Here is an 18,630-nt window from a genome sequence, read left to right as displayed (position 1 = left end):
TAAAACTGCACTGAGTCGTCTAATGGGTGTGGAGGGATGAAGTTCTTATTCAGTAAACCCGTTGTAGGCCGGACGAGTTACCTGACGTTTAAGCCGCGCTCGTGTCTCACGGACTCTGTACGTTGTTTTGCAGCAGCCTGGCTGAAGCAATAACTGGTGACACCCCCAACACGGGGCCCGAACTTCGGGCCAGATGTTTGCAGAACGTGGTTTGGCTTCGGGGTTTGGCTTCGGTTTTGTAGAACGGAGCGCTCTTTCGAGCCGGTGGATCTCTCGAGTGTCAGCGGCGTTTGCTTTAAACATCCCCGTCTGTCTGCGTCACGCTGAAACCGTAGGCGCGTTGGATACGGGGAGGCTGTTGCGTGTGGGGGGTCTCCCAGCCTTTGCCCTTCCCTCGGTGCTCACAGGAAGGGTGAAGACGTGTCATGCCTACAAAAACTGGTGCTGAGAGATGGACAGACAGACAGGGGATGGCAACGCTCGGTGGCGGAAGGCCCTTCCTAGCCACCTTCCCGACTCCACCTTGCGCTCTGAGGGCAATCCCAGTGACCAAAAGAGTTGATTGGCCCTTTGCCCTTCCCCTCCCCTGAGAAGTGAAGGATTGTTTTTCAGCACTTTAAGTGTAGGGGGTGGTTTTTTGGGGGTTTTCTTTTTCTCCCCCAAAACGGGAACCGTAGATGTTTTTGGGGACAGTTACGATAAGGGATTTGCCCTTGAAATATGCATGAAGAAAAGGAATCGCCAGTGTAGATTGACAGTGTGTTCTTAAGCTTCTCTGTAGGTTGTCCTGTGTGGGGGTTTGTAACTGTTAAAGGGACTTGGGATTTTAGGATGCCCTAGGGAAAGTGTTCAGTAAAAAAGGGCAGGGGCATGTTTTGCCAGCAGCTGTTAGGCAGTAGTAGTGTCTGGTAATTATGCTAATAAGTGGTAGTAAAAATCCTAGGACTCTTTGGTTTTGGTGGCTAAGCGTTTTTCGAAAGCACCATTTTATCCAGGATGTCGGTTTCTTATTGTTCATTTGATGGGAATTTTAGTATTGCCCAGAGTATTTTCTATTCTCTGGTTTTGCAGTCCTCTTGTATTTTGTCCCTGCCACGGCTTGTGTATCTATTCTCAAAGTCAATGTAAAGTTCTCCACACTACAGTAAACGTTTCTGTTTTCCACCTTTCGCGTGTGCAAACTAAGTCTGTCTCCAGTGCCAAGAACCCAGTCTCCTGCAGCAGGCTCAGTCACTGAGCCTCAGTCAGAATCACTGAATGGTTTGGGTTGGAAGGGACCTTACAGACCATCCAGTTCCAACCCCCCTGCCATGGGCAGGGACACCTTCCACTAGACCAGGTTGCTCCAAGCCTCATCCAGCCTGGCCTTGAACACTTCCAGGGATGGGGCATCCACAGCTTCTCTGGGCAACCTGTGCCAGTGCCTCACCACCCTCTCCGGGAAGAACTTCTTCCTGATATCCAATCTAAACCTCCCCACTTTCAATTGAAACCCGTTACCCCTTGTCCTGTCACTACAGGCCCTTGTAAAAAGTCCCCCCCCAGCTTCCTTGTAGCCCCTTCAGGTACCGGAATTATGTTTTTGACAAGAAAATATCAAACTAAGGCTGAAGTGCTTCCATGAATTTTTTCTTTCTAAGAGCCAGAAAACTTTGTTGTAAAATTACTTTGCAGACTTCTTTTTCCCAAGAATATTTTGTATTTCCTTTCAAAGACTCCACCTGAGCTCTCTGCCCGCTCTGAGGAGGGAAGCGCACAGACCAGCAGCCTGTTACTATTCCTGGTTAATTCCACAGGTAACACACACCTGGTAATCCTGGGGCATGTGAGCTCAGTTTCCCAATGACCAAGGGAGATTTAAATGCCACCTTTTTGCTTGGAAAGCTGTCAAACCATCCTGAATGGCACAGCCCTTCCTAGGGCTGTTTTAAAACCACCCTGTCCCCCTGCTGCACCATAGGGTGGGGGTTTAAGTCATCCATTTGCAAAAGGATTCCATCCAATCCATTTTAGGATAAGCAAGGGAGTTTTAGAGAAAAAAGCTTGGTTAATTGAAGCATTATGTCTAGTCCTCTTCAGATACAGTGTACCTACATCTGGGGTAAGAGCACAGACTTCTAAAAATTTCCATTTGGACTAATCCCACTCCCACTCTTTTCAGAAGCACTTGACCCCACTCCTGTTGACACTGGCCAAGTGTTCAACTCCCTCGCTGGCACCTCTGAAAAGCTGTCCTGTAACAGGAGCAGCAAATGCCTTTCTTGGTTTGATTAGGGAGAGGTTCAAACCATCCCTCCCCTCGGGAAAATGCTGAGGATCAATGACTTTGTGGCTGGGAGGCTGGCGGTAGGTGGTTCCCTCCCTCCTCGCACCGGCAAGCGAGCCGACTTGGCTTGAGGGAGGCTCCTGCCCCGCGGGAACTTGGGCTGAAAAGCTTCCACGCCAGCACGGGCCAACCCCCCATCCCGCTGCCGAGCCTCGCAGCAGGCGGGGAGAAGGCCACCCAGCGCCCTGGGCTGCGCCGTCACGCACCGAAGCGATACAGGTGTGAAACAACAGCTCCCAGCATGTGCGTGTAACACCCATGAAGCCGTGGTTTTTCCCTCAGAAACAGCTACAGCAGAATCTTCCTTTTCCTTTACTCCCGAGACACTGAAAGCGTTAGTCGGGAATACTACACGCTCAGCAGTAGTAAATGCACATTTAGATGCAAGAACTTACACACTCTGTGCTGAAAACATCCAAGACAGCAGCACAGACACGTAGCAAAAGCCACTTGGTCCTGAGAGTGAATAAGCAGAACACACAAGAGGTTGTTTTTTTTTTCTTACATGTTTACTTTTAAGAATAAACTCTTAAACCCATATACCCTGTGCTGTGGGAGAAGAGGATTTCAATCTCAGTTCCTCTCTTACCTCACTAGAATCTGATTTGAAGGCTGGAAAAACAGCAATAAATAGCTTCTGCCAGTCTGTGTGACCGCAGGCCCTTCAGCCCGTCGGCAAACCGGCTGGAACAGCGCTCCCCCCGCTGCCGCAGCGGCAAACCCCGCAGCTCGCCGCACCGCACGGCCCCGGCAGCCAGCCCACGCGGATGGCTCTGACTTACAGCGCAACTGCCTTGGGCGCAGACAGAGGTTGTTACCCGTTCTCAGACTGCAGGGCCGGCGGAGGGCACCTCCTTCAGCAGCGACAGGAGGGTGCGTCTCCTCACTGCAGCTGCGACACCTTGAGAGGAGCAGTGCTGTTAAAGTCTAAGAAAAAAGGACCCTCTTGCTGAGGCAGGAATGTGGTGGGGATGATGTTGTAAACTCCAGCAAAGAGGTTCTCCACTTCCAAGTAGCAAAATCCACACCTATGACGGAAGAAACTGCCCGTTAGAACTACGACCCACAGTACATTTCGCACCTCGAGGGTTTCATCAAGCGAGCAGTACCTGTAGTCGCCGCTGCTCTTCTTCTGAAAGCCGGAGGGACCAGGATCTCCTACCGTCGAGACGGTGACGAGTTCAAACCCAACGCTGTATTGCCTGCAAGCGACACGACAGGCTGTTGGCGCGGTGCTTTGGCTCGTCGGGATTACCGCACGGGGTGCGTTATTAACAACTGCACGCTACGGCTGGAAGGCATCCCACAGCTTTGGCCCGCTTGGGCCAGACAGGTTAAGGCGCAGCTACCGCGACACAAAGGTAGGAGTTGGAGGAAGACGGAGCACATTCTGGGTCCAGAACTAGACTATGAAAAACACCTACAAGCAGCCTGCCTCTGCCTTCAGCCTCACAACACTCGGGTGCCACATGGCACAGAGCCCGGGCGGCCATCGGGTGGCTGTCGGAGCCATCGCTGCCACCGATCTCAGCAGAATTTCTCACGTGGCCTTGTGACTTGGGATGGTTTGTCCCATACCCGTCAACGCAGGCGGTGGGCACCGCTGCCCCTGTCATTCAAACGGCCCAAAGCGCACAGAACACCTGCCTACAAAAAAAACCCGCTCAGTTGGTGCAACAGCAGAGCCACACCCCTGCACTCATCTCCATTCCTTGAGAGGAGGAGTTTTCCTCCAAGAGGGGAGGATGGATAAAGCGCTGCCAGTTTTCGGGGCGCGCTGTACAGCCTGGCAGAAGATAAGTGCTTGGGGATGCTGCTGATTTGAGGCAGGTCATGACTTTCGCCCGAGGCGTTGGACCTGCGTGGGTCTGCTCTGCAGGGCGCTGACATCCAGCACTTCCCCTGGCCTGCTAGTGGCAGCGTAAACGCACTTTCAGAGCCGAAGGTACCGCGTGGGCCGTTAGGGCTTCATGTCCCCCACCTTAGCTCTACCACAGAAGAAAAGGAATTGTGACTGTAATTAAGTTTCAGGAAGAAGTAGTCCTTTGTACCTTCTACCCTTCTGTGCAAGGCCTAACTCCGCTCAGACCCCGTAACTAAAGAGAAAGAAGGCTCCTGCTTCCCTTGTAAGTCAAGGATTTCCTCAGTAGCAAAGTGCAGGTTTAAATCACCACTGAGGGTGAAGTCAGAAACAAACAGTACTAAGCCTGAGCCACCTTCCATACCCTGTCTGCTGGATTTCCAGGGACCTTCCCACCCTCCCCACGGAGGACACAGCAAAAGGTTTATCTTTAGCACGTAATACTCTTGATGCATGCTTACTCTCTACACACCTCGGTCCCCGTAGCTCAATCAGTAACGGCCCATTCTTCTCCAGCTGGAACTGATAAATGGGGTTGTTTCTGTAGGTGTCTCGGAAATTTCCACATCCTCCAGCGCTGTGACCTTTCCATTGTCCATTAACCTGAAAGAAGTGAAAAGGACTAGATGATCTCTACAAGCCCCTTCCAACCCCAACCACTCTGTGACTCTGGATTTGCATTGCTCATTTATACACACAAACAAGACTAGAGGCTCCTCTCGCTTTGACCCAAGCGATCTCTCCTAATTTTTAAAGTGCAAGTGAAAGACTTCAGTATTCAGAAAGTGTCACTACAGTCCTCCACCCACCTCAGTCAAAGCCTTAGAGCCCGTACAAGCGTACCGTAGTTTGCAGGTTGTATTTGAGAAGTAAGCATGGAGTAGCTGTTTCTGACAAACTGCATCTAAAGAAGGATCTATATTCCCATCTCTCCCACGGCTGCTGGACCACAAAAGTTGTATTTTTTTTGCTCAAAGACTCCTGTGTTGTGCTAAATGAGAAGCGGCAGTAGTACAGGAAGCGCACGCTACCTGTGTAGTAACCTTTCCTTTCGAAAGGGCAGCCTCCGGCACCCTCCGTTCACCTCTGCGCTCTTAGAGCTGGCATTAGAGGGACAAGACATCCATAAGGATAAAGGATGTACAAGAGGAAAAACGCTGCTCAGAGTCTGAGAAACGGGCCATCTGTTTGCCAGCTCCCCCTGCTAGTCATTAAACCGAAGGGTGAGACTTTTAAGACACGCCAGGCATTCACACAAATCCATAGCTGCGATCCAGTCCTCCTGTGTTGCCTCCCTCCCCTCCTTCTCTCCAACCAGCAAGGAGCAACGTTTTTTTCCTCTGATTTAATTTCTTTACTTCGTGTCCGAAACCCTCAAACGTGGCAAGTTGGGAAGCACAATTTCTCCTCCCCCTCGTCCCCACATGCTACTACCCAGGAGCCCAAACCTGCCGCCTGCTGTTTGCTTTCCAGGCCTTTTCCCACCTCCACATGGTTCGGTTCCAGGAATGCCCTGTGGGCCTGGCGAGCTCCAGAGGTGACCGCTCAGGTTCAGTATGAGGCATCTCACAGAAGCTGCTTTAGCGGTAAACTGGCAATTGGTTATCTGCCTGATCAGAAAGACGGAGCCAGCCTTGGACAGACAGAGCACGCCTTTCATGTGAATACTAGGCAGACATCTTCAGACAATTGACACGTTTCTACGTGGTTAATTTTCCTCTGAAACCTAACATGACATAAAACAGGTGCCCTGTCTCAAACAGGCTGGTCACCTGCAAAGTTCTTGACCCCTTAAAGCATTCCCCCAGAGCAAGCCCAAGGGCACCAAGTGACAGTGGTTTCTGGAAGCACCAAGCATGTCGTCTCGCTGTACCCAGGAATCTCTGAAGCCACTTGCTGCCCTCCAGAACAGACTTGCTTCAGGGAGCTCGTGTGGAAACAGCAGCTGGTACGGAACGCTGGACTCCGGAGCCTAGCGGCACGCCAGCACAGCCCCCCCAGCCGCACAAAGAATGCGATCCTTGGCTTCGGGCACGAGTGTCCTAGAAAAGGGGCTGTTGCGCTGCGGCTCAATCTAGCCTTGCTTCTCTCCTCCTGAAGAGGTTACTGCTTGGACAGAACATTTCTGCCTGCAGTAGGATTCCTTGGTGTATCATGGTAGGTACAGAGATTAGAAAGTTAACAACTACAGGCTGATCCTTTCTGGGGGATAAAATTGCCAGTGCATGGCAATATATGCGAGTTCCAGCGTCCTGTATTTCTGCTGCAGCAGGAGGTATAGCTGCAGCTCACAGTGACAGCTGAAATATGATGAACAGCAGCTGGTCCCAAAACTGCCTGGGCTCCTGACTTAATTTCAGTCAAGTTTTTTGCTCTTGCCCCTGCTGCTGTACTCTCAGGGAGCGTTCCTACATAAAAGGCAGCGTGGGTATACTGCCCTGATCCTGTTTGGCAGTGCGAGTGCTCATCCCAGTGACTACAGACCTTTGAGAGGTCGCAGCAAGACGTAGGGACAACAACATTCGGTGACACTGCCACCCTAAGTCCATTTGTCACAGTCTTGCCACTGGTGCCTTTGGTTTGCTATTGCTCATTTCTTCCCATCCTGCCAAGGGTTCTTCCCAAGAAAAATCAAGCTGTTCTGTCAAGGGAAAGTGAGCAGCTTGCAGGGTTCTTACTCTGCAGTAGTACTGACACAGTCTGACCTCTGCAGGGTAATTACCTAGTAGGGTGCAGGTTCTTATGCTAAAGGCCAGCCTACTCTACATAGGCTTTACAAGGTTGGTACGAATCAGGCTAACAGGGCAGCTAAGCCTTTGGCTCATTATGTGTAACCTGAGTACAGGATTGGCCTTGTGCTACTCACACTTAGATTAAGCTTTAGTGAAGAAGTTTCCTTTCTTAGAAAATGGCATAAGATGGCATTTTTGAGCTGTAATATCAAAATATCTTTAAAGACCTTGTACATCTCAAATACGGCAAAGCCAAACCAGAATTATGACCCACCGACCCGTAAAAGAAAATATTTCTTTACCCGTTTGGAAGTGGTGTAAGGTGTAGGAATCTTGGAGAAGGTGAACTTGCACAAGGAATACACCTGTGGTATAAAAGAAGCAGCTGGTCATGCATCTGCCCCACACTCTTCAGATGATCATGACATGTTAAAAGCAGCAGAATTGCCTGCACATCGTTTTTAGGTACTTGTTAACCACCTGTATTACACATCACACCACCCCGCCTGAAACCCAAAATCCAGAACAGTGCTGGGACTAACCAGATTTGCTTCTACTTCATTTTTATGAGAAAAAGAACAATTAAAACAATCTGCATGTTACTTCTGCAGTGACAAAGAGAGACATCTAGCATTCTTCTCTGCCTGTACACAGATAATTTTTTAGTCTAGGAAATAAAAGTACTTTTCAGCTGGCTAAATGACTAAAGTGTCTACTAACCAAAACACACCATATTGTCTTAATTACAATGGAGAACATAATTGAGTGCTTAATCCCGTGGTTCTCCTCCATCTTTCCTCGCCTTCCCCCCCAAAATAACAACATCCATCCAGACGTATGTTTGATTATCAGCCTTGCAAATGAAGGACACTTCCCAGCGTAACTCTTTACCCTCGTTACAGAATCAGCGCTACATACCCTGATGGTGTAATGGATGGTGTTCTGTTTCTCGTACTGGGACACCACTAAGGTAAAGGTATGGGGCCCTGGAGAGGTCAGCTTTATCTTGGTCAGGTAATGGGGACTGTTGATCCGGATACCGTCGATATACGGAGGAGGGTCAGCTGAAAAAGAACAGGGTGAACACTTTGCTCCCAGCTCGGTGAACAGCGGTTTTGTGTCAGTCAGTTCTGCCAGGAAAGTCAGACTGTTGGAACTAAGGTTAGGCTGGAAGCTCTCAAAAGTCCAGAGCCTCCAGATTTGCTCATGAAAAGGACAGATCATCTTAAGAGCAACTATTATTTTCAGGAGAGGTACATCACACACGACCAGACACAAATTCTGCACTGGCAAGTACAGCTTAAATCCCATGGCTCCCAAGTACTGCTTTTATGCACCTCCCACCAATGTCACTGTTCAAAGGAGACCTACTGTGATCATGCCGAAACCTGAAGAGAAAGACAAGGACTGTGGGAGCACTCTCCAAAATTCTGAGGAGTCTGCTCTTTCTCCACTGCCTGGACAGAATGCAAGCTGCCAGAATCTTTGGCCACTGGGTAAACAAGACTCTAAAACATGGTAATTTCTTTAACTAATTTATACACTTTGTCACTCTCTCCAAATTCTAGTGTACACAGATGTAGTTGCACCCTGGCACTTATAAACATCCCAAATATTTGCTTTGACAGTTAGACAATGTCATTTGTTATCTGGCCTCTAATGGGTTCTTTCCAGACTTCCTTTAATTACAGTGAAAAAGGGACAAGTCTAGCCAATCACTTAAATAAGCCCAGGATCAGGTCCTTTTATTTTCTGCCACAAAGCAACATGTGAAAGGGGAAAGGATTAATATAAAACAACGAGAAGCTTAGGAATGGGAAATCCCAGCCTCACTGCCGAAGGATTAACCTGCTTTGTACTGATCTTATTTTAACAGATGGTAAAAATAATACTGCAGCTTGACCAATCTATTTCCATGGAAAAAGGTTTTAAATGAGTTTGAGCTCATGAGATTAAAGTTTATAAAAGGTTTGGTAGCGAGACAAGACATACGAATCATCCGGTTCTCACTAGTGGTCTTGCTGGAAGACTCTCTCTTCCAAGGACATGCAAACGATCCCCTCCGCTATCAAACATGTTTGCTTTGCCCACTTAATGTTTTCAGCAAGACACAGGCGTAGAACAAGCACTGCTAGAAACACCAGAAGCAGTCCTGGGCTGGACAGAGAAGCAGATGCTTTAACAAGATTGGCTCTCGCAACAACAGATGACAATTCGGTCGTGTCTCAACAGATGCTTTCCGCAGAGACAGCTTGGATTCTAAGGAACTGGTTGGTGGAGTTCACTGAACAAGACCAGGGATGACCCATGCAACCCTTAGCAGCCATTCCAATAGGAAAAAAAAACCAACAAAACCCACACATAAATGTCACGCCCTGTTGAAAAGAGCTTTAAAAGCTGCTCTAATTAACTGTTGCTATTACCTGCTGCATGAGCAGCTACCTGAATGCAACCCTGGTTCTGAAGAGGTTCCCCTATCTGTGACAGCAACAGGCCAAGTCCTACCTGTCCTAAGGTGCTCCTTCACTGAATTCTTCCAAGGAATGTTTTTACACCGAGATCTCTAACTCGATGAAAAGAATAAACAAAAATACGACATTAGTAGCTCTCCCTTAAATCATAGAATCGTTTGGGTTGGAAGGGACATTAAAGATCACCTAGTTCCAACCCCCCTGCCATGGGCAGGGACACCTTCCACTAGACCAGGTTGCTCAAAGCCTCATCCAGCCTGGCCTTGAACACTTCCAGGGATGGGGCATCCCCAGCTTCTCTGGGCAACCTGTGCCAGTGCCTCGCCCCCCTCTCCAGGAAGAACTTCTTCCTGATATCCAATCTAAACCTCCCCACTTTCAATTTAACCCCATTACCCCTTGTCCTGTCACTACAGGCCCTTGTAAAAAGCCCCCCCCAGCTTCCTTGTAGCCCCTTCAGGCACTGGAAGGTGCTATAAGGTCTCCCCGGAGCCTTCTCTTCTCCAGGCTGAACAAGCCTAACCCTCTCAGCCTGTCCCCAGAGCAGAGGGGCTCCAGCCCTCTGAGCATCTTCGTGGCCTCCTCTTGGGTGGGTTGTGGTCCACCCTACCCTTTCAGCCTTTACTTCCACTCTCCCACCTGTGTTTCAGGTCCATTCTCTCTGGAACTAAGACACGCACGTGGCTTTTTCGCAGCTACAGTGAAGCCCTGAAAGCCAAGCCCCTTCCTTTCAGGGAGAGTAGAACCTGACCAATAATGACCAGGAGTTCTACTCTGAACATCTGCATAATTTTCTTAAACTTTCCATATGTCATACAGCAGAAAAACATGCTTCAAAGTATCTCAAGACCTTGCTAAGCAAAATGCATTGAAAAATTAGCCTTGATTATGTTCATTTAGGGGAAGCTGTAAAACTTTCAATCGTTTCACAAATGTGGGAAACAATTACGCTCTCAGATAAACAGAAGCATCACATCTGTTCCCTCTATGCATTAACCACCGCTACAGCAAAACAAACAGAACGACAGAGAAAACACCGTGCCGAGTTACATGACAGCAGGCCTATGGAGCACTCCTAGCACGCTTCCAACACGTACGGCGCGCGACGCTTACCCCTTCAGCGAGACTGCGGAAGGCGGTCTAACAGGGCTAAATAACTGTTTTCGGAGGCTGACCTCAGAGTGAGGCATCCAGTTTTAAAGCCAACACTGCCTTTCCTCTCCCCAAAACCCTTTGGAAGTCTTCATGGATTTCCAATGTCATCACCTTGACAATTAAGGCGCACTAACCTGGATAGTAAACTTTTTTGCCATCAGTCTTGTATACAACCATCGTAATGAATTCCCGATTGTGTGCAAAGTCATCCTACAAAAAACGCAAAAGAAGTAGAGTTGGACACTTCTGTGGAGTGTAACTGATAGGACTGTGCTTCAGCAGAATCAAGTACACATTCTATCCCCCGCCTCTGATCACCACATGGTATGATCTGGTATTTGTATTTACTAAGGTACCTGATCCAATTATTCTTAAAAAATACCTGAAACAGACAAACTGCCACTAGTTTCACTTGTAACAGCTCAGAATTACTTTATCACCTTTATGGTGAAGAACATAATCACCTCACTCAATTTTTACTCTGGGTCTATTTCAACAACCTCATGTACAGTTATGCGTACCTGACGGATTAAAATATTTATACATGGGTGTCGATACTTGAACGTGAAAATATAAGCGGTAATATACCAATTACATAGAAAACTATATAAAAAGATTTACAACAGAGGTTCTGGAACTCATAATACAGAAAACACCCAAAAAGGAAGGCGGCACCTTATCTGTGATGTGCCTGCTAAGCAGAACCCAGACGGCAGCTCCACCCTGCGGACACTGGACCTCGAGCTTGTACTGGGGGTTGTTAGCCAGGCTGTAGGCATCCTTCACCGGACCCTGCTTCGCATCCCACGTACTGAAAGCAATACAGGCATGTTATTAGATGAGCAACACGCTAATTTGTGCTTTGAAAACGAACTCCAAGGCCCACATCGGTCAGGAGGTATCCGCCATCGGTAACAGCCACTGAAGGGCCACTTTCTGCAGGTGCCTGCGACAGCAGTTACACAGCTCAGACAAAGCTGAGCCCTTCAGGGAGCTCAGGCTAGCCAATTTTTGTGAAAATAACTGGCAACTGCCCAGGAAAATGAATTCCAAAGGAAAGCTAGGTCACTCAGCACCGTCTGGTGACCGCTTAAACCAAACACAGCACAAAAATCCGATTTCTGTTCCAACAGATGCGGGACTGAGGTCAGAAGGCGGTTACGCAACCTTAGGTCCACAGCATCGTGGAAAAGGTCGCTGGAGTTTCAACGATGCTACAGAAGGAGCCAAACCCAAAAGCCTTAGAATTTAAAAGTGTAAAGTCAGGCCCCAGGGAGTGTGGTTGGAGTCCAACCTCTTCAGCTGCGACTAGGAAGAATGGAAGAAGGGAACACCGCATTGGAACTAGAATTTAGTCAGATACTGATGCAAAGGTTTTGTTTCTCAGACCAACCTGTGAATACACGTAGATTCTTTAAAAAGACTTGGGTTCCAACTCAAATAAATCACATCGTAGTACTGGCACAGGTCCTCCCAGGCAATCCAGAAAATGCCTAAAAAGGAAATGCTGTTATTGCTCCCTTACCAGACACCTTGATTTTACTCGTTTTTCCAGGCAAGTGATCTAGCTTATGTAAACCCACATTCCTGTAAAACCCAGTAGTAATATCTGCATTGCCCAAATTTATGAATTTAAACCTAACCCCCAAAACAAACAAGTTAAACCAAGAAAAACAAGCTAGTCTTTCCTGATCATCACGGACTTTCTGAAGCTGTCAGAATGCTTTTCATCCTCAAGCACTAAGCAGAAGACATGGAGAGTCTGTTGTATTAAAAGAGACACCATTAATTAATTGACCTGCCTTCCCCTTCCCTGGGTTTCTGAAAAAAAAACCAAACCAACCAAAAAAAAAAAACCTACCCCAAAATGTACATATTCAAACAGGTTTCCCCAATTCAACAACCTCCTTCAGCAGTCATCCAGCACAACCAAGTATTCAACCAACGAGTACGCGTGAATGGATTTCTAAGGCAGTTCATGCAGCATCCCCGTGACTTGCTTTAGAGCCCTGAATCTGCTTCATCTTCACAAAATTCTCAAGCATTTATTCTAATTCTCCATAACTCCCTTAAGCATGACTCCAGCCAACAAGAATGGCTGCAAGCTGACAGATTCCTGATGAAACAAACTCTCAAAAGGTAACAACAGCCTTATCATTCAAGGCTCTGACAGAGGCCATTGCACATCTTGCAGCACTAAAAACAAAAAGCAGTCAGAACAGCTACACGTTTAGGCAAGAGTAGAATGTAAATCCAGTCAGAAGAAACAACTCCCTTAAATTTATTAACGTAATTTTATATAAATTTTAGAGTAGATGTCACAGATATAAATTCTTCACTGAACGAATCTGTAAATAAATAATGAGCTAATCTCGTATAACCATCACAAAGCCAGGGCTGCTATTCTTACACTTAACTCAAAAGGTTCTTACACATCTGCATGAGGCTCATCATTAAATGGTATGATTTAATGCTATGATTTTGTGGGTTTGGGCGCTGTTTTGCCAGCTGATGGGGTCAGCAGAAAGGACAGACACCAAGCTAAAAACATAAGCTTATTTCACTTTACAGCAACAGAAAGCATAAGCAAGGTAACGCACCTGATTGTCACTAAAGGTAGCGATAGTGATGAAGAAAGATACATCACCTATTGCCCTAATACTTTCCCATCATTCAGATCCGTGCATCAGCTGGGGAGCCCCGTCACAGCGAAGGACTAGAGAACCTCTCCCGGCAACTGGGAAGTCCTACGCGTCCACTCGTAGGTGAGGCTCCATTGTCACTGTGAGAGGGTCCTGCTTTTATACAGTCCAACAAGTCATATTTAAAAAGGCACGGAAACATCTGGAAGATTGGCTTCACTTCACTTGGGCACGTCCCAGATCTGGCCAGGATCCCGGGCGCGTCCAAGGAGTTCCTGTTTGTCTAAGTTTAGGGTCCAAAAAGATATGTTCCTTATTTATAGGTTTCAGCGGATATTCCCATAGTTATGTGTCATGCTGATATGATGTTGGTCAGGGGATTCACCCAGAAGTCAACTTCTAGGTTCGTTCAGAAGTCAACTTTGGTTCGAGGCCTGTGGTTCAGGCCTCGTTACGTCAGGTGCACACTGCTGTCAGAATGAAGTGGCACTGAACAAAAGGGCTCCCTCACAGAGATTAACAAACAGTAGCTAGGACACTAAGACAAGCAGACATCTCTTTCCGATGTAAAGCGCAGCTTGTGCACAATTTCTACGCTGTCAGCAGCCTGCCCTTCCACCAGCACACCCACAGCAGCTTTCCAGGTGCCACACTCTGCTGATCCCTAGGGAAGATGGGACAGGACAACACTGGGCAGCATTCCAAGTGGTTTCTCTGGACAGTGATGTGGCCGCGCCACCATCTCAAAGACAGATCTCAATCTACTCTTACAGCTGGAAACTAAGTGTATAATCAAGATTTGTTTACAGACCTATTCACGTAATGCAAAGGAAAAGAAACCAACACCCTTACCTGCAGCGCACAGCCTCAAACACAGGCAAGGCAAATTTAGATACCAATGGCACTAGGCACGTCGTTATGTACTTGCAAACGTTGGAGGAAAAACCCTCACAAAAATGCCATTCACATTAAAAAGCAGCATTATGCAGCTTATTGTCAGAATGTTATCTTTGCGCTGAAGTCCCCCGCCCCCAGGTCCTGAGAGAGCAACACTTAAGCCAAGAGATAACTTCTTGTCAATGAATTTTGGGATGTATTAAACAGTCCAGATGACTTAAATCCCAGACAAACCTCAAATGACAGTTTGAAATACACAAATACGACCTAAACTTTTGGTTTCTAATATTTGTTTTACTCCACTTCTCCTTGTGCTTAAGCATTTCCTTCTGCCTTCCTGCAGGGATACACCACCAAAAAAAACAACTTACATTATCTGAAGAGATAGTGACTTTTTAACCCTTATTACCATTGTCTATTTTCTGAGCCGTTCTGGGATCAAAGTTCAAGTATTTTTGTAAATCTGGGGTCCAATTTCTTGTGTCATTTTCGCTGTATCGTCCCTTCCAACGTAAGTGGCTCCAGGGATTTTTCAACTGAAGAAATCGAAGTCCCTAAATAAATACAAAATAAAATTGCTAACAGTAATTTACCAAATAACCTATCTTGCCAAGGTAATTTTTATATTTGTATTAACATGGAAGTTTTCTGGAATTTCCCAGTGGAGCTCAAGAGAAAATAAACCTCAGAAGCCATCAGAGCAAAAAAAAATATCAGTAGCTATCCATCACAGACACAGATTTCAAACAGGCACCTGAAAACATCTTCAGTTTTACACCATACCTTATATTCTCTTATATCCAAGACTGCATACGCATGAGTTGGAACTAAACCCCATTTTTCTCCTTCCTCTTCAGACATCACCCCTGTTGCTGTTGTGATAAGGACATCTCCTTTGTGAAATCTGTTCATAAAGAGGCAAAAAATAGTTTAACTGAAACTTTGCAAGTTGCAAGCTAACATTTGGCCCAGGCACGGTAACAATACGTTTTTATACTGCTCATTAACGTGACCTTGCTTTATAAAAACTGGAATACAGGGATTTACATTTCCCAGCCATGCTAAAATCCAAGTACGTGCTCAGCATCCCCAGGCAGTTTACAGGGTCACTGGGCTACGGATCAGCACATTTTCAGCCTAGCACAGGGTGAAGAACCATGATGCTGTAACAGCTGGATCCCCACCCAATTGCAGTCACGCCTCCCAATTGCAAGGCCAGAATACCCGAAAAGCTGTTGGCAACCGACAGCTCTGAACTTCCTGAAAACACACTCGAGGGAGAGTCACCACACTCCTATGAATGCGGATGTTGCAGTCAACAGCATCTCCCCCTTCTACTACACTGAATTGCACAAGAAACTGGTTGCGCAAAACCCTTTTGAAAGACAAAGGACTTGCTAGCTGGCATCCATAATTTACAGCTGTATCTTTCCCCACAAGCAGAATTGTTATGGTGGGTCTGAAGATCAACACCACAGTTCTGATACACTTCTGCTGCTCCTCCAGGAGATTTACTAATGAGGCAGAATGACCTAGGTCTTGTGATACCATGAGAAGTGCCATATTATATCCATTTGCTAAGGACAGCAGATCAATGCCAAAGTTCTGGGGAACACCGAACACATTTCCTTCTACTTTTTAAACACTTTAAACTTGTATGTTGGTTCCAAGCTGCTCTCCTCTGACTCTATAGTCTATTTTCTTCATAAAGAAACAGGCTACTTTTTTTATTTTCTTCCAAATGTCAAGAAGAAAAATCACCTCAAACAAAATACCACAATGTTTTACTTTTCTATTCTACCAAAGCCACCAATACTGCAATTTTTCTTCTTCCAGAAAGCAAATGGAGGTTTTATAAAGCACACTTTGTCCTAGTACCAAAATTCCGTTGAAGGATCTGTGGTGACTGTACTGGTTCTGCAGTGCCAACACAGCTACTACACAGCAAGCATTTTAATTACTTAGGAAAGAACAAATTCTACCTCTGGTAAAGCATTCTGAAAGTACTATCTTTATTGAAAGCTTGATTGTCAGAGTGCATAGCAATCCTTTCAGGTATCCAACCAGTCAGTGCGTGGAGATCGATGTTCTGAAATGCAAGCATTTGAAAGAAATCAGAAGAGATAATCTGTCTATAAACATGGATGTCTGCACACAAGTTATCAAAGGGCCTTGAAAGAAGTCAAGTATACTCATGTTACAACATAGTTCTACTTAGAAAAGGCTCAAGATTAAGACTATTAAAAAAACAACCAAACAACTAACTTGGTTAGTTTAGGACAACATTTCCAAATAGCCTCTCAAAAAAAACCCCAAAAAAACAACAACCAACCACGCTGGAAAGTGAACTGATGAAACAAACTGGAATTTCAGAGCAATGGAAGCATAAGAGAACGATCAATCGTGCTCAGTTCTATGATGTGTTCTATTTATTTCACTGACTGACAGACTTCCAAAGCACAGCCTCAGAAGCACCATGTGGAACCTTGCTATTATATATGCATTTCAGATAATTTAAGTTTTACATCTAAGGCTCAGGGCTTGTTTTTTCTTATTCTTTTTGGTAAAGCTCACACTGACATGTATTTCCATAAAAAGACACTTTAATCTCCCCATTTCATCTCCTTGAAATATCGCTTATTCCCTTTTCTTTTTGCTTTGCACCCCTCAAAGCAAAAAGCAGAGGCTGTCAGTGCTTGAAGTGTCAGTTACCAGCGCTGGTGGGTGGGAACTTGAGGGATTACAAGTCCAACGCAGCCAGCGAGCAACCCTGATTATAGGAGGAGGCTGCAGTACAGCCCAAAGCAGAGGGGGCGAGATTAAATGTCACAAGTTAAGCCGTTTTTCTGGACGGCAAGTTAGAGGATGACAATGGGAATAACACACAGCTGTTCCCACCAGCTTCTGTTCTCCAAAACAAAGCGGCCCAACAAGGACATAAGCATGCACAGAAACGGATGCTCCGTTTGCCCCTTCTACAAAGCCACATTTGTCTCCATCACCATTTTTCAGAAGGTGATCATGACCTAGTTCACCCTCCAAGGATGTGATTAGCAAGGCACCAACTGGAATGCAAACAGCACCGTGAAATAAAAAAAAAAATATACTGTTAAGATTCTAAAGAATTTTAAGTTAAAACCAGAAATGCTTTCTAAGTAACAAATGAAGATTATGCAGACGAGTAATTTCAGTAAACCATCCCTTTCTGAGAGAATAATTTGCATGTCAGTTTAGCTGCAGTCCGACGGCTGTTACTTTAGGAACCACATCATAGGAATCTGATACATATTTATGAAAGGAGTGGAACAATCTGATAAACAAACTTGCACAGATCAAAGCACCTGCTCCCTCTATATACACGTACTGAATGACTAGCCTGCTCCTTTCCTAGCCGACTCCCCCACCTGATGAGGCAGAACTGCCCTATTTATTGAACCACAGATAGAAACTAAAATGAGGAGTATTGAGCAGGGCCTGTAGTGACGCGACAAGGGGTAACGGGTTTAAATTGAAAGTGGAGAGGTTTAGATTGGATATCAGGAAGAAGTTCTTCCCAGAGAGGGTGGTGAGGCACTGGAACAGGTTGCCCAGAGAAGCTGTGGATGCCCCATCCCTGGAAGTGTCCAAGGCCAGGCTGGATGAGGCTCTGAGCAACCTGGTCTAGTGGAAGGTGTCCCTGCCCATGGCAGGGGGGGTGGAACTAGATGGTCTTTAAGGTCCTTTCCACCCCAAACCATTCTGTGATTCTATGATTCTGCGATATGGGAAAAAAGATTTATGACTTCACCCAACACTTCCATTTAGACTACATAAGCACGTATCCTTCCAACCAAAAGTGCCAATCCTGCAGTCAGAGAACTGTTAGCTCTGCCCATCAAGATGTCTTGCTCATTCTATTTTGATGGAATAAATCTCATTAAGCATAGCCAAGTATGTTTGCGAAAGAAGGAAGGAAACATCAAACCCAATACTCGCCTCCCCAAGCAATTCACTTTGGTTTCCCTAGGAAGAAAATTATTTGATCCAAGATTATCTAAGAGGGATTTTTGCCTCTTAGAAATAATCTAGTACTTACAGAATTTGATCCAGGAAAATCATATCCTCCCATAACCTTCATGTAAGCCTTTTCTATCAGCGATACCCATAATTCATTCTTATTGTTAGAATAAGAGCAGAGAAGTTCCCCGTTATGATCAACGGGCAGTTGGTCATCTATGATTACCTGTGTGAAATAAACACTTGAAAAATCATCATAAAGCTAATAAAGTATTTTGGAAGCATTTAAAAAAAACCATAAAACCACGCTCTCATTAAGATACAGTTGCTCCCACACAGCCAGACCTGACCATCATTCTCACACACGGACACCTCTATCGACCCTGCAATAGTTTGGCCACGTGAACAAGAAATTCCACTGCCAGCTCTTACTGGCACTGGTCTACTGGGCGACCTGTGATGCCCTGCCTCGCTTTCCCCTGGGTATAATGGGGGGAATGACATCACACTCTTGTAAAGCATCTAATAGCTACTGTAAAAGATAGCTGCA

At 46.1% G+C, this 18,630-nt stretch overlaps 1 protein-coding gene across 1 annotated transcript; it reads right to left on the bottom strand.

Moving 5' to 3' along the window:
- Window positions 1-3,209: 3,209 nt before the first annotated feature.
- On the bottom strand, window positions 3,210-18,306 carry CAPN7 (calpain 7; the record flags this gene model as incomplete). Its single annotated transcript, XM_010157964.1, has 12 exons — window positions 3,210-3,354; window positions 3,436-3,528; window positions 4,660-4,790; window positions 7,222-7,284; window positions 7,838-7,983; window positions 10,680-10,755; window positions 11,221-11,356; window positions 11,939-12,038; window positions 14,494-14,638; window positions 14,868-14,988; window positions 16,067-16,173; window positions 18,160-18,306. Coding segments are annotated over 12 exons (1,410 nt in total), but the record flags the coding sequence as incomplete, so codon positions are not given.
- Window positions 18,307-18,630: the final 324 nt, after the last annotated feature.

Source organism: Eurypyga helias, unplaced genomic scaffold, assembly GCF_000690775.1.
Source record: "Eurypyga helias isolate BGI_N326 unplaced genomic scaffold, ASM69077v1 scaffold11228, whole genome shotgun sequence".
Lineage (NCBI taxonomy): Eukaryota > Metazoa > Chordata > Aves > Eurypygiformes > Eurypygidae > Eurypyga > Eurypyga helias.
Note: the sequence above shows the minus strand (reverse complement) of the source record. Positions and strands in the feature narration are given on the sequence as shown.